Source organism: Petaurus breviceps, unplaced genomic scaffold, assembly GCF_028583685.1.
Source record: "Petaurus breviceps papuanus isolate PSGF00001 unplaced genomic scaffold, PetGlider_PUasm1.0 90769, whole genome shotgun sequence".
Lineage (NCBI taxonomy): Eukaryota > Metazoa > Chordata > Mammalia > Diprotodontia > Petauridae > Petaurus > Petaurus breviceps.
This window is the reverse complement of record NW_027187341.1, coordinates 17,064,466-17,080,526: the sequence shown is the minus strand read 5'-3', so window position 1 is coordinate 17,080,526 and position 16,061 is coordinate 17,064,466. Positions and strand designations below refer to the sequence as shown.

The window sequence follows — 16,061 nt, the reverse complement described above, 5'->3', positions numbered from 1 at the left end:
TACAAAGCCCACCATGAACTTATATTCTAGGTTCAGAAACTATAACTTTCTTTGTTTTACTATATTGTTGATAGTTTCTTTTGTTTTCAAAGCTTTTCCTGCTTCCTATAAACCAATAAGAACTAAGTTATAAGGGATTAATTCTTAAAGATCTCAGACCAGGATAAAGAACATATATTCTAAAAGAAAAGGATATAATGACGATTAAAACAAGTTAATAAAGAAATAGGAAAACAATCTTGCATGTAAAATTTAGGAGATTAGAATATCATCTCTAAGCAAGTACAGGAAGAAGAAATGCCTGGAAATTTAAGGTTGGAGGTAAAGGGGGCCTTGTAAAGTCTGTCTCTCCTGTATGTCCAGACCAAAGATCAAGAAGATAATTTCCTGGGGCGGCTAGGTGGCACAGTGAGTAAAACGCTGGCCCTGGAGTCAGGAGAACCTGAGTCTGACACAAAAAACTAGCCATGTAACCTTGGGCAAGTTACTTAACCCCAATTGTCCTCCAAAAGGCAAAAAAAAAAAAAAAACCTAAATTTTACATGCAAGATTGTTTTCCTATTTCTTTATTAACTTGTTTTAATCGTTCATCCTCTCTCGCTCTCTCTCTCTCTCTCTCTCTCTCTCCTTGCCTCTGTTTGGTCTTGGCAGGCGACTAGAAATCTGTGCTTTGGGCACATTTACTCTGGCACTCAGTATTGCTTATTCCTCCCATGTGGAGTTGGGCTCCCGACTATTCCTCTCCTGTTCCTGGAACTAGCATATGGCGTATGTTGTAGGCATCCTGCTTAGCAGTCTGAGGATGGATCGGGTCAGCTCTCTGACCTAATAAACTTAGGCACCGCCCAGCACTCTTAAGATGCTGTGCCCAGTTGCATTTTGATGAGACTGGACTTTGTTTGACTTTTCTATCTTTGTTAGCCCCATAATAAAATCTTTCTAAATATGGAAATATATCACATGAGATTTCAGTTCTGGGAACTTCATTAAGAGACCTCCTTGAATGAGGACTGATTCCTCATGGGAAATGGAGCTCTTTCGATCAAATGGACCTCAATTACATGATCATATCTCACTCAAAATTCTCCCCCAAAGCATGACTTCAAATTTCACAGAAATGTTACAAATGAGGTGGTAGTGAGAGATGTATTTGGTGATGAAAGGAAGTAGTATTCTGTGATTGGAGGAATGAGGGAGAGAGGGAGAGGGAAGGAAGGAAGGAGGGGAGAGAGAAAGGGAAGGAAGGAGGGAGGGAGGGGGAGGGGGAGAGGGAAAGAGAGGAACAAGAAGGTGATAAATAATTAAATTCATTATGAAGATCTTGTGAATGTTTAGTGCAACTTTACCACTTGTTTCAAAAGATGTTTTGGCCTGTAAGATTATTTTGCTAATTCATGTTTTCAGTAGTTCTTCTCCTCATTACAAATAACACAGTAAAGATGTATTAGGTGCTGTCAAAATTCAATGCTTTTGAAAAATCCCATTTATGCCTCTTCTCTGCCTACTGAGAATTTTCTCTTCCTCCTAGGGCAGATGCCGCTTCCTCTGTGAAACCTTTCCTGATTTCCACCCTGCTCCCCATTCCCCAATAACTGGAACTTATCTTTCCTTTTTTAAATCCCTCATGGCAGTTGAACTGACTTTTGCTACACACCTCATTTTCTAACCTATACTATAGTAATGTAAATAGAGGAGAAGTCAATGGATGGAAAGCTGGCCTTGGACCTTAGAACAAGATGAGTTCAAGTTCAAGTTCTTTCCCAGACAGACACTAGATGACCAGATGACACTAGATGACTAGATGATCTTGTGTCCCTGGGCAAGTCACTTAGTTCATGTCCCAGGCAACCCCATGCTGCAGGAACGAGTTACTGACCTGACTTGGTAGAAGGGATTTCTTCACTTGGAGTTCTCTACACAGATGAAATGAAAGGTCTGTATTAAAACAATAAAACTGGGAAGACTCAGATGTATGGAGACTCCATCCAAGAATCTACTTCATAAGGGTCTGATGAGGAAACCATTTTGTGAACCATAAAATGCTACAAGAAGAGAGGGAGAGAGAGACAGAGAGAGAGACAGAGTGTGTGTGTGTATGTGTGCGTGTGTGAGTGTGTGCGTGTGTGTGTATGTGTGTGAACTGATGCCATCCCCCCTTAAGTTTCTTCTTGGTTACCTTTTCTGGTGGTAAGCCACATTTGGCTGCCACGGCTGTGATGCAAGACTCCATTAACAATCCACCCTGTGGGAAACCAAATCCACGGAAGGCTGTATTGGAAGGCAAGTTGGTTTTGCAGGCCCGGCCCCAGAATCGGAGATTATTAATTTTATAAGCATTTTCCAGTTTTAGTAGAAGATATTCTATCACCTGAAGTATAAGTGATGTTCAAGATTATTAGTCACAAAATGTTTCTTTTTTCTTTTAAGATTAATCACAGACTTGAATTTTGTGATGGGAATTATGATTTTTCATATTCGTCAGTAATGATATGTGTAATGAATATACTAATAGATTAGATTCTCAGAACTGCCTCTTCTAGCTTGTGAGTTAAGCTTAGAATGCAGCTTGAAATGATAAATCAAACCCTCGACAATGCTGCCACAATTGTTGGCATTCTTGTGCCTGTGGACCTTAAGTAAAGTGAATCAAAAATTGTAGAACCTGGGGCGGCCAGGTGTCACAGCGAGTAAGAGCACGGGCTCCAGTGTCGGGATGACCTGGGGATCGAATCCGGGCTCAGACACTTAGCACCCACCCAGAAACACCTGGCTGTGTAACTTTGAGCAAGTTACTTAACCCCGATTGCTTAAAAAAAAAATTGTAGAACCTGTTCCCATCACAGAACTCTGGTTCTGTGTCTTAGGGGTGGTCATGACCCCCCTGCCCCCGAATTTGAAATAATCAAAGAATTGTTATAGGATTTGTGGATTTGTCCTGGGAAGCCACTTAGACCCCGCAAAATGATTGTTTATAATATACCTTCCCTACTCCTTCCCCATCTATGATGTATGTATATAAGCTGTGCTTTTACTTCAGCTTAGAGAGTATTGCTCACTCTCAAACTGATTAATTAAATTACTACTTGATTACTGATGCTCCAATCTCTAGACCTGCTTTGTGCAGCTCTGGCTCCAATCATTCTCAGGTTAGAGACTTAGCCATTTGAACTCAGCCTAGTGGTTTAATTTGCTGGACTGAAGGGTCTGCTTAAGAAGGATTAATTTTCCTAACTATAACCAGTCTAGAATTTTTACATTCCACTTCATAATCAATGAAGTTACTTTTTTTTAATGTACTTACCAGTTCAGAGTCATCCAGGGTACACCCTCCATTAATATAACATTTAACATCCATAGCCTTGATCCTCCCACTGTTCATGAATCCTACCTATGATAAAATGATAGGCATTTCTCAGATCCATTCTGTATTTTACATTAAGGACACAAGCTCCAATACAGCCTTACTGTGGGGGGTATTAACCAAAGACAAAATATATTTCTTGGCATTTGGGTATCTGCATGATAAGGAGTTATTAGCTTGTGCTAATAGCCTGTTTTTTGGTTGTTAACTGACAGGGACTCCCTGGATTCACAGAACCATATTATTATATGTCAGAGTTAGAGGGGATTATCTAATCCAACTCCCTCATTATACAGATGAGGAAATATGGGAAGGAAAGCAACTTGGCCAAGGTATTTTAACTAGTTAATGCTATAGCTAGTGTTTCCTGACTTTCAGACTTGTGTTTTTCTCCCTCTCTACATTTACTTTGGCTGATTCTTTTTTTTTTTTTCTTTTTGGAGGGGGAAGGCAGGGCAATTGGGGTTAAGTGATTTGCCCAAGGTCGCATGGTTAGTTTTGTGTTAAGTGTCTGAGGCTGGATTTGAACTCAGGTCCTCCTGACTCCAGGGCTGGTGCTCTGTTCACTGTGTCACCTAGCTGCCCCTTTCTTTTTCTTTCAGTAAGTCTTTCTTCTTATCTTATAGTCAATGCTACATCTATACCCTTTCCAATATGCTGAAAAACCCTGACTTTTCTCCCCCAAAATGATGGCTAGTTTCTTCTGTGGCTCTCCATACTTTCTCCTGTATTCATGCCACATTTACTGAAAAGTTATAAAACTTTAGTTCTTTTTAAAAATTCCATAAATTAAAATTTATAATAATGAGTTGGGAGAACAGGACAAATCCTCAGACTTCTTTCTGATGGGTCAAAATTAAAGAAAAAACAATAATAAGTACTGAAGTATTAAAAATAACAATGGCAAGTAGTCTATTTTATGTTTATTAAGTTAACTGTACATAATACAATTAAGTTAATTGTAAAGTTGCCTGGGAGTGGAGAGGACACGGATAAGACAAAAAAATCTCCTAAGTTGTGTTCTTGACATTGGAAAGTAAAGTTCTGAGAGTTTTTCTTCACATGAGTTTGAGGATAGAGAAGAGCCATGCATGAGCATAATTCTTTTCTCTGTAATTGCATGAAATATTATTGTCAGAGGACAAAATAATATAAACCTAAATATTCTGAATATCTTTTTTTGTGAGTCTTTTGCTTTTTGGAGGGAGGAGGGCAGGGTAATTGGGGTTAAGCGACTTGCCCAAGGTCACAACAGCTAGTGTTATGTGTCTGAGGTCGGATTTGAATTCAAATCCTCCTGACTCCAGGGCTGGTGCTCTGTTCACTGAGCCACCTAGCCACCCCAATATTCTGAATATTTTGACCTTGGGGAATAATATAAAGTAATGATCAACCACAAATATACAATCTAGGTATGTATAAGTTCAAAGATGTTTTCCAAATAAAGCATATATTTAGAAGAGTGTGGGACAGTGGGAAAAGCAGATTACTGGGACCCCAAAAAACACGTGTTTGATTCCTGACTCTTGCCACTAATCGGCTTTGCCGTTTTGAGCTTTGTTGCACCCCTGTGGGCTTCAGTTTCCTCATCTGTAAAACGAGGGAGCTGAATTAGAAGACATCTAAGGTCCCTTCCAACTCTTGTGGTCTGTGATTCTATTTTATTGATCTGTATGGCTCAGACAATAAGCATCATTTGACCTGGCACAAGCATGATTTCAGCAAAATATTCTCATTAGAGCATCCTTTTTCAATAGTTGCATGAAGACAAATGCCACTAAGATAACCAAAAGGTCTTCCAGTGGTGTCCATCCAGCTTGTGGCTTTTCATATATCTTTCTGGGAGTTTTCTCAATGGGAAAAAGTATTTTGTGAGGCTCTCAATGCTAGAAGGTAGAAATGCTAGGGGAAATGGTTCTGCCACTAGGGTAGCCCACATGTTTTTATGACATTTATTCTGCCTCTCTCAAATCCTTATAGTTAAGATACTTTTGTGTCCAAATGTGTGTGCCTCTTTTCAGGGTTTTTCATGTTGATGAAGAATCACTAACATATAGGTTCCTTTAAACTTATTCCTTTGCATAGTTTCCTCTTTGTAATCATTAAAAAAAAATTATTATTGAACAATTTAAATGTAATGGCATCAAGTTCCAAAAAGTGTCTTAATTAAATAGTATAAAATTAGAGAATCTTGGAGTTGGAAGGGACCTTTGAGATTGTCCACTCCAACCCCTTCAACCACATCACTTTCTACAACATCCCTGGGAGATTTTGCTGATACTTTTCTGTACCTGGAATCCATCCCACTCCTGTCAACTGTTGAATTTCTATTCATCTTTTAAAATTAAACTGAAATGCTGCCTCCTTCCCTGATACTGTAGCATCTCTTTCTTTTGCTCTCATCACTTTCTGCTCCCTATTCTCTATCTTCTTCATATACACCTGAGGCTCCTGGCTGTTCATGAAGTGGTGGAGGGTAGATAGGACAAGAGAGGCACTACACCTGTAATATTGTGTATTATAGTTATCTACATTTGTGTTCCATCCCTTGGAAGGACATATGCTCTATGAGAGCAGGATCTGTGTCTTACCTAAACTTTGTCTCTCATCTGGTGCCTAGCAGAGTGTTCTGGACAAAGCAGGAATTAAATAAATTTCTGTCAAATGAAGTGACTGTTCAACCTTTACCTGAAAACTTTCACTGACAGGGAAGTCACTACTTTAGGGGAATTATGAGGAAATTGCATTGTAAGCCACAAAGTGCTATGAATATGGGCTATTATTATCTTATTTTTTGTAAGTTCCAAGTATTAGAAAATTTTTTCTTATATGAAGCTACAATCTCCCTGTCATTAACTTCTAATTATCATAGTCCTGTCCTGTGGCAAAGCAAAAAACTCTTGAAATAGGCTATGATATATATTCATTATACATTAAAAAAGGTCCATGGTTTTTTGGACTCTTTCATGGCCCAAGATTGTGATTAATGTCCATGATGGTGAACCTTAATGTTTGGACGAGGTCGTTGGATACTGCCATGTATTTAGGCTGTGTACCTACTCAATAGCACTCATTTCTCATCAAGAAGTGATTGGTTAAAATTTGGAATGAAGGAGAACATAGTTCTTCTTTTCCCCTGTATCTTGTTTTATAGCAACAACTGGTTTCCTCTATCTTCATATATATATATATATATATATACACACACACACACATATATATGCATATCTTATTCTTCAAATACCTTCTATATTTGATTACATCTGGCTTATATATAGATATCCTACATATACTTTCCAAGTCTTTGGATATGCATATCCTATTATTCATACAGTATGTATATACATATATTCATTCATATATATACATATATAGCATATTATACATATACATATCCTATTAATCCATGTATGTGCCTAGTTGGTTGACCAGAACAGAGAGGGGAAGATATGTACCCGTTTTATAATCCTAGGGATTATTATTGCATGTTCTAGACACAAATCTAACATACTGATACATTAATTTTCATGGGGCATGTAGCTCAGGATTGGGGGGCCCTTGGAGACTGACCAATCACCACTGTGATGAATGCTTTGGACAAATTCATCCTGCCCTCATGAAGACTTTATCTTCTACTAAAACTATAATGGGGTGGGCCATAAAGGAGAGCGGGCACTCAGTCTTAGCTCTGTGGTTTAATAGTCAGATTATAACCCTGATTGAATGATCCTGATGTGTACTACAGAGCCAAGAAACCGGGAGCCCTTTGGTGGCTGTGAGGTTGAAACGTCTTCAAAACCTGTGTGTCCTTTCTTGCTTAATTATTACTAATCACATGACATCTGTGGCAAGTTTCTTAGAAACAGCTTTTTCTTCCATTCATAGAAAGAACTTTGCCAACTGAATCGATGCAATGCCAAAATAGTAGGAAATTATAACTCCAAAAGTACAGAGAAAATGAGATATGTTAACATCAGGATCCCCAATACTTACTTTGTATTTTGCAAAAAGTGGATGCCTTCCCCCTTTCGTTAACATATCCTCTCTTCTATCTAAAACAAGCCGAATAGGACGACCAGTTCTAAAAGAAACAAATCTTTACGAGTCAGATTTTTTTAATGCCTCGATCATGATCAACTCTCTTTTAGCTTACTTGACTAGGGTGTCCTCCAAAGGAGGCTAAGGTCACAGTTATTGGGTTTACTCTTCAGATGGTTTTTCTCTTACTTACACCACGTCCTTTTATGCCCTTGGCCCTTTCCTAGAGTTTAATTATCACTTCTGTGCAGATCACTCCCCAGTCTAGATTCCAGCCCCAAGTTCTCCTCCCAAATTTCTACCTGTCTTTTGATTGTCTTACTGCAACCCAAAAATTCAATACCTCCCTCCTGACTTAGCACTCCAAACCTGCCTCTTCTAATTTCTGTTGTTGCTACCACCTACTCTCCCAGGACTAAGGCTCAGAATTTCAGAGTCATCTTTGTTTCAAATGATCATAGATTTAGGCCTGGGTGGGGTCTTAGAGATTGCCTTGTCCCATCACCTTATTTTGTAGATGGGATAACTTTGGCACAGGAAGGGGAAATGACCTAGAATCACAGAGTTGTACATCATTTTTGTTGTTTTCAGTCATTTTAGTCATTTCCAATTCTTCATGACCCCATTTGGGATTTTCTTGGCAAAGATACTGGAGTGGTTTGCCATATCTTTCACCAGCTCATTTGACAGATGAGAAAACTGAGGGGTTAAGTGACTTGCCCAGGGTTACACAGCTACTGAGTGTCTGAGGCCAGATTTGAACTCAGAAAGATAAGTCTTTCTGACTCCATACCTGGCTCTCTATCCACTGCATCACTTGCTGCCCTTGTACATCATAGGTTTAGGGCTAAAAGGGATCTCAGAGGCCAACTAGTCCAACTCCCTTATTGAGGAAACTGACTACCAAGGAGTAAGTAATTTGCCTAAGGTCACACAGGTAGTGTCAGAGGTAGGATTTGAACCCAATTCCTCTGACTCAGTCTAGTGCCCTTTCTGCACCTCTATAAGCCTTTGTTTTCCTCATCTGTAAAATGAAGAGCTAATGATGGCTGCTTCCAGTTCTCTCATTATATGCCTCTATGCATTTCCTCCTCCTCTTCCCCCCACCCCAGTGACCACCATAGGCAAACCCCACAAGCGACTATCTTATGGGTGTAAGTATGCGGATGTGTGGGCATGTGGGCGTTGGTGCAGAATCAAAAGAAACAGAAGAGATGCTTATGATTGGTGGAAAACATTCATGAAACACTTGGGGAAGAAAACCAATTTATTTATTTATTGCTTTTTGGAGGGCAATTGGGGTTGTGACTTGCCCAAGGTCACATGGCTAGTTTTTGTGGTAAGTGTCTGAGGCCGAATTTGAACTCAGGTCCTCCTGACTCCAGGGCCAGTGCTCTAATCACTGCGCCACCTAATCACCCCAAGAAAAGCAATTTAAACATAATCCACTGTAAACTATCCATAAATGTGGAAGCATTCACAGGAAGGGAGTGACCTTGGCAAATAATCAGGGAAGGCTTCTTAGCCTTAAAGTTACATCTGTCTCCAGGAAAGGAAAAAGGGCCTTTTTCTTTTCCTTCCCCCTCCCCCTCCTTCCCTTACTTAAGTGTATGAGATGAGGAAGGAAAGAGCAGAAAAAATAGCTTCCCTCTTTCTACTTTCATGCTGTATAGAACCTGGGTGTGTTCCTTCCATTTTCCCTCCTCCCCCCCAGTTCAGTGGAGAGTTGTATTCTAGAATTGCTAGCTACATGACGTTTGTATAGTCACTCAAGCCTTCTGCAATGCCTTTTTCTGGTCCATATTACAAACTTGGGAAGTAGGTTATGATCACTAGTGGACCAAAGAACAGAAAGAGAAGTAACATGACTTCCCCAAGGACATACAGTCAGCCTGTTGCCGTGTCCAAAAACATTTCTCAACACCAACTCGTTTATTGTTTGCCCCACTTACTTGTTAGCAGCCACAGCAGTAATTGCACCATACACAGCTGGTTTGGAGACCTTTCCCCCAAAGCCTCCACCCACTCGTTTTACATGGCATGTGATCCTGTTGATGGGGATATTTAAAGCAGAGGACACTGTTTTCTGTAAAAGTGATAGGTGATTTTGTAACAGGGGAATCTTAAATTGCATTTTCTGAAACACAGTATGGACTCAACGAATCCACTACCAGCCATCAGTAAAACAAAAACAAAGCTAAGCATTTACTTCATCAATCTCCTCGAGGCTATTTCTGATCCATCCACCCAGTTGCTGGTGCCTTCCCCCAAAGTTATTTTGCATTTTCATTGTGTATATTCTATTTTTATTTCTTGTGTACATTAAACAATATCCCCAGCACAGTATTTTTCATGTGGTCACTTAAATGCATGTTAAATTGAATTGTGGGACTTATTTATGGACATTCCATTCATCTTCCTTGAGCTAACTTTTGGGTGGGAAGCTGACATTTTTCAGGGAGGGGAAATTGACTCAGGTGTTATTAGAACCAAGGTCTTCTACCCAGGCAGGGGCTTTCAAAGGACTTTTTAAGACATACTGGAAGGAGATAAAAATGAGTCTGCAAACATTGATGGTCTACAAAAGAAGTTACCTCTTTAGTTAAAATATATTCACTATGATACTTACTTACAGTATATATTAAGGCTTTAAAATAACATGAGTAATAGCATTTTAAAAGAGGAACCAGTATGATTAACAACAGCTTGAGTTCATGTAACAATATTGCAAATTAACATATCTTTAGAAAAAAAAAGTGAACAAGTAGATTTCCCCTTTTGAAAATTGAGGTAAAGTTCTTTAATCTTTGTGTTGATATCGAGTAGTTTGAAATGGGGTTCCTGTAGGTAAAATTTACATCATTCAAAAGGCTTACAGCAACTTGGTAAAATAAGGGAAGGGTGAAGGGAGACTGGCAAGATGCTGGTTCCCTTACCTGTACGTGGGATGGATCCTGAGTCGATACATAAATCTCCATCTCTTTGTCCTCAGCTTTTGGTATGACAAGTACTCTTTGTGTCTCCATGTAAAAATGCTCCTGTCCTCCAACATGCATCTCACCTGTTCAATCCCCAAACGTGAGAGATCCTTGGTGCACAGCTACAATGTAGGGTGTGACCAGGCAGAGGGCTACCACTGCCTTGTAAAGGACCTGGGACATTCATTATTGATTCCTTTTTACCACTTATTTTTAATATTATCAATTATTATTTTTTTCCACCGATAATTCACATCCTATTTATTTGTAGGTTCTTAGCAGAATGAATGTCCCTTGTAAAGTGGACCTGGGAATGAATTGTGAAGATCTGAGGCGAACTTTGGGCTTGGTGCCTCATTGACTTTACTCCGACATAGATACTGTGTAATGCCTGAAGGAGGAAAGTCAGGCTCAAGTACTTCCAACCCTAAACTCTGGGTTTTACCACTGGGCTTTGCTTCCAACTAAAAAAAAGTCTGCATAAATTCGCTTTGTTTCTCCCAAGAAATAAGTCCAATAACATCATTCCTACAAATAGGTTGGAAGTAAGATGAACAAGATAAATTTGGTAAGATGCCTTAAGTTCAGAAGCAGGCAGATTAGCTTGGCCTTTCATTCTGATTTTAGCATATGTGCCAATGGAGTAAAGCAAACACAATAGTTAGGACTAGGAAATGTTGCTCCATTCCCTCAGTCTTGCACTAGTCAGGCCTGACTTTAGAATTCTTAGTCTAAAATTGAGGCCCAGAGAAGTGATATGACCAAGTTATCTAGTTAATAAATAGCAGAGTGAATCAAATTAAATAATTTCCTCCTATCTGTTCCCCTGTCTGTTGTTGAGGAAGGCGGGGGGGGGGGCACTAGGGTGCTGCCATCTTTCTGGTCACCCGGCTTGGATACCTTGGTATCAACCTTGACCCTTCACCCAATCAATGGTGGAGTCTTGTCTCCCATCAGAACATCCCTTGTATATACTCCTCCTTATCTTCTCTGACATGGTTCACCCCTTAGCTTTCTTGGCCTCCTTCAAGACTCAACTCAAATCCCACATTCTGCAAGAAGTCTTTTTAGTTTCCTTCTCCCCCACTATTAGCGTCTTCTCTCAGAGATTACTTTTTTTTACACTGTACACACACATACACATATATATGTGTATATACATATATACATATAATTATGTACATAATATAAATGCAGCTAGGTTGCATGGTGGATAGAGCGTTGGGCCTGGAGTCAGGAAGACTCTTTTTCATGAGTTCAAATCTGGTCTCAGATACTTAATAGCTGTGTGATCCTGGGCAAGTCACTTAGCCCTGTTTGCCTCAGTTTCCTCATTTGTAAAATGAGCTAGAAAAGGAAATGGCAAACCACTCCAGTATCTTTACCAAGAAAACCCCAAATGGGGTCACAAAGAGCCAGACACAACTGAAAAATAAATATAGACATATATATACATATATATGGATTGATATAACTATGCATCTATATAGCTATATTTATATGTATCTTGTATATACATACTGTAGTTGTTTGTATATTGTTTCCCCCAGTAGAATGTGAATTCTTAGAGAGTAGAGGCAGTGTTTTTGCCTTTCTTTTTCTCCCTAGTGCATCCCCTTTCTTAATAAATCCCCTTTTCAAAGCATATTAAATGCTTAATAAAGTCTTGTTATTGATAATGATGATTTAGGGCTGGAAGAGACCTTAGAGGTCATCTGGTCCAATCCTCTCATTTTAGGAAATGAGAAAACTGAGTCTCAGAAAAGGTGGGTAACTTCTCAAGGTTATATGTGACCGTAAGTGGCCAAGTCAGGGCTTTGAGCCTAGGTCTTTCTAAGCTTTCAAACTACTTTCTACTTTCAAACCCAATTCTCTTTCCAGTTCCACTTCCAGGTAAGAGATTCTAATTTTTTGTTTGTTTCTGAAAACAATGGAGACCCAGAGTCCCCCAGTTCTTACATGTATGCATCAGAATATTAGAGTATTCTCTGCCTTTATGCCATATAAGTTTTAAAATGATTAAATTAGATATATTCTCATTACACAGAGCAGCTTACCCTCAATAATTTGATCAACATCTTCAAATGCCTCCTCCACATTTCCTTGCTCTAGTTTTTTTTCAGAGCACAGGTATGAATTGTGCCTTATTGCATCCTGAATGAAGGAAAAAGCAAATAATGCAATGCATTTTTACTTTGTTTTCCATTAGCGTTTTCTTCTTAAGCAAATCACCAGTAACTTCCTGAAATGCTCATTTTAGAGAAGGACTAAACAGAGCAAAAATGAATTAGAATCACTGAAAGAACAAGCAGATGAAAGAGTACTTTGTTTTAATGAAATATGTAAAATATGATGGGAGAGAGGGATCAACTGGAAAGTACCAAGTTTGTCTCTACTTTACTTTCTGAAGAGAGAGCGTATCCTACCACATCCCCATCACATCATTCCCAATCCTTTCTCCCTCTACAAACATTGACATCTCCAACTTGGCCACTTGTTCTCAGAATATATCTGAGTGACACAAAATATTCAAAAAGGACACCACAGAGGGATTCATTCATGTATGGCCATAGGCAGATTAATAGTGGAAACACAAGGATTTTTGCCCAAATGATCTGGTACAAAAAGTTGTGTCAGGGCCAGGGTTCCTTCATGATCCTTGTCAATAATAATGTCAACCTATCAATTTGTGCTTCCTTCCAAAACTATTTTTTTAAATTTTCTTTGTGTCTATTCTATATTTACTCATGTGCATTAGTTATCTTCATAGTTAAGTTTTCATGATCTAACTAGAATTGCCTGAAGCAACAGGAGTAAGGGTTGGGGTTCCTGGGGATAAAAAGTGGAGGTCGGATAGCTTTCTTAATCTCCAACAGGAACTGAACTTCATCAAGTAAAAGCATTACTGAAGCAGGCAGGGCAGCACCCTGGAAACAGAAGGGCGTAGAGGGGACCTAATATCAGGACACTAGACTGCTTCCTTAGTACCACACCAGAGGGTTTTGGTTCACAACAGATGGCAAGGAAGTAGGGCATGGAAGCAAGAGTCACAGCAGCAAATGGCTGTAGCAGCTGGAGATGGAGGGATGATCCAGAGAATGGGAATCTTCTCTGCCTCTTCCAGATCCCAGGAAGCCTCAAAGAGAGGACTGTTTCATACGAGGGTTGTTAGACTCACTCCTCTTATTCTCTCAGCCTCTCAGGTACTAATAAATTGCTCCCATGAGGACTTATCCTAGGGAAGGCCTCTTTTCATTCGGAATCCTAAGTACATTGTTAGTGACCCAAATCTGTACCTCACAGAGATTCAGGTGATCAGGGCAGAAGGGATATCCTTTTCTCTCTTAAAGACACTCAGACGTACCTTCCATCCTGACACTTCCACTCATGTCAGCATCAAACTTCCATTTGATGCTCTTAAATAAGGCTGGGTCTGTTTTATTATATAAATTATATAATTTTTAATTAAATAAAATTATATAATTATATATGTAAATTATATAATTATATACATTATATAGATTAAATGGGTCTGTGTTTATCAGCCGCTGGCAATTGTGCACCTTTGTGACCTCCTAGGTACAGCTGCTGCCCCCTTGATACTATCAGTTTTAAGGGCTGTCACGTCATCATGTCTATGGGGATTTTTGTATTGGTCCAGAGGGAAGAAATAAGGCTTGTGAGAGACAGTTATAGGAAGACAGATTTCAGCTTGATCGGACAAAATTCCTCCCAATTAACAGCTGTCCCAAAATGGAGTGGGTTGCCTTAGGAAAGAGGGAATTCCTAGTGACTGGAGGTTTTCAGCCAGAGGTCAGATTACGAATTGTTGGGGAATGGTGTAGGAATTCTGTAACTAAATTAGATGATATATAATTTAAGATCCATCTTAACTCTGAGTTAAACTAACTTATCCTGTGAGTTCTATGAACCTTCTAGAGCTATCTCATTCCTTGAGGGTGCTAGATTGGAAATAATTGTTCCTTTCAATAAAAACTGTGTCTTTATCAAAAAGAAAAGAAAGCAGTTCATCAGTGAAGTTGACTCGGAAAGAGCCCTCTACGAGGATCCTTGGAAAGGATTGTGGGCTAGAGACTTGAAAATCCTGGTTACCTCAATGGTGAAAATCACGGGTTCCTGGTCCTGGTAAATGATCTTCACCTTCTCAATTGCCCGCTTTGCATAAACATCTGACTCAGCAGCCACAGCACAGATAATATGCCCCACACAGAGCACCTGCAGGAAGACCCAACATAATCACCAGGTAGAAAGCACTGGCTTATTTGAATTGCTGAACTCAACCTTTCTGGTTCCTTAGATGTGATTGTTTAAGTAATAACAATAATCTAAAATAATTAGAGACTTATTGGATTATAGATTAAGAGCTAGAAGTTACTTTAAAGGTCATCTAGTCCAACCTATCATTTTACAGAGGGGGAAGCTGCCCCATAGAGGTAAGGTGACCTGCTCAAGGGCACATAGGTAGTAATCAGTTGCTCCTGATTACTCTTGCTTACTCTAGGGAAAGGTATTTTTTCATTTGCAATCTTGTATATGTTATTGGTGACCTACACCTGTAGCTCACAGAGCTTCAAGTATTTCTTTTAAAGGAATCTATAATAAATTGTTAAGCAATGTTTGTGAAAATTGATCCACCATGCTTGTGTATGTACAACAGAGGTGTCAAATGTGTACCAAGGGCACTGCAGAGCCAAATAAATATATAATTGGGAACTGAAGAGAGTGTGGAACTAAATGTTGTAAACTAAAAGTAAATAAATAAATTTAAATTGTAAAAAGTAATTGGGAAATATTTAACAAAATAAATGAAAATACAATAGAGCATAAATAATGTTAATATATAGTTTTCTAAGTCAATACATGGTTGCAGGGATCCTTATGTGTGGTTTAGTGGGTCCGATTCTTTTTAAGATAGACACCTCTGATGTAGACACTCATAAACACAGACATCTATGGCAAGAACATGTTACTGCTTGTTAGCCTTTCAGTGTGCTCTATGGATGTAAAACCATATTATTCTTTTTTGGGGGGGTTATTGGGGTTAAGTGACTTGCCTAGGGTCACACAGCTAAGTGTTTTGAGACTAGATTGAGCTCAGGTCCTCCTAACTCCAAGGTTGGTGTTTTATTCACCATGCCAGTTGCCCCAACACCATATTTTTGAAGAGACTTTTTTTGGGGAAAAGTTTAGAGAATCCTGTATTGTCCTAGAAATCACTAGGTTAGTGTCTAACTAAACTAACTAAAATCACATTAGTGCCTAACATATACAGAGAGGGCATAGATTTCTGTGCATAGTGCGTTCTGGCAGAAACGATCCATCTTCTTTCTGGCACTGTCCCATGGAATAATTTGCAGAGCAGTTCTGTGATGAGGAAAACATTCTCTGCACTTGGCAGGTAAGTTTTTTAAAATTAAAATTTATTTTTTTCAATGAACAAAAATCCATTTTCTCTCTCCTATATCCCTCTTCCATTAAAAAAGAAAGAAAAAGAGCAGCTAGGTAGCACAGTGAATAGAGCACTGGCCCTGGAGTCAGGAGGGCCTGAGTTCAAATCCAGCCTCATGTACTTAACACTTACTAGCCACGTGACCTTGGGTAAGTCACTTAACCCCAATTGCCCTGCCTTCCCACCTCCAAAAAAAAAAAGCAAAAAAAAAAAA

The 16,061-nt window shown here is 39.2% G+C and overlaps 1 protein-coding gene across 1 annotated transcript in view; it reads right to left on the bottom strand.

The window, feature by feature from the left end:
• Positions 1-16,061, bottom strand: part of LOC138146721 (aldehyde oxidase 2-like) — a 133,295-nt gene that overhangs the window by 47,099 nt on the left and 70,135 nt on the right. Inside the window, exons 19-25 of the mRNA XM_069068822.1 lie at positions 14,491-14,613; positions 12,435-12,531; positions 10,336-10,460; positions 9,352-9,485; positions 7,355-7,442; positions 3,302-3,388; positions 2,177-2,368 (exon numbers count right to left, since the gene is read on the bottom strand). Coding sequence (XP_068924923.1) covers positions 2,177-2,368; positions 3,302-3,388; positions 7,355-7,442; positions 9,352-9,485; positions 10,336-10,460; positions 12,435-12,531; positions 14,491-14,613 — 846 coding nt within the window. The remainder of the gene's footprint in view (positions 1-2,176; positions 2,369-3,301; positions 3,389-7,354; positions 7,443-9,351; positions 9,486-10,335; positions 10,461-12,434; positions 12,532-14,490; positions 14,614-16,061) is intronic.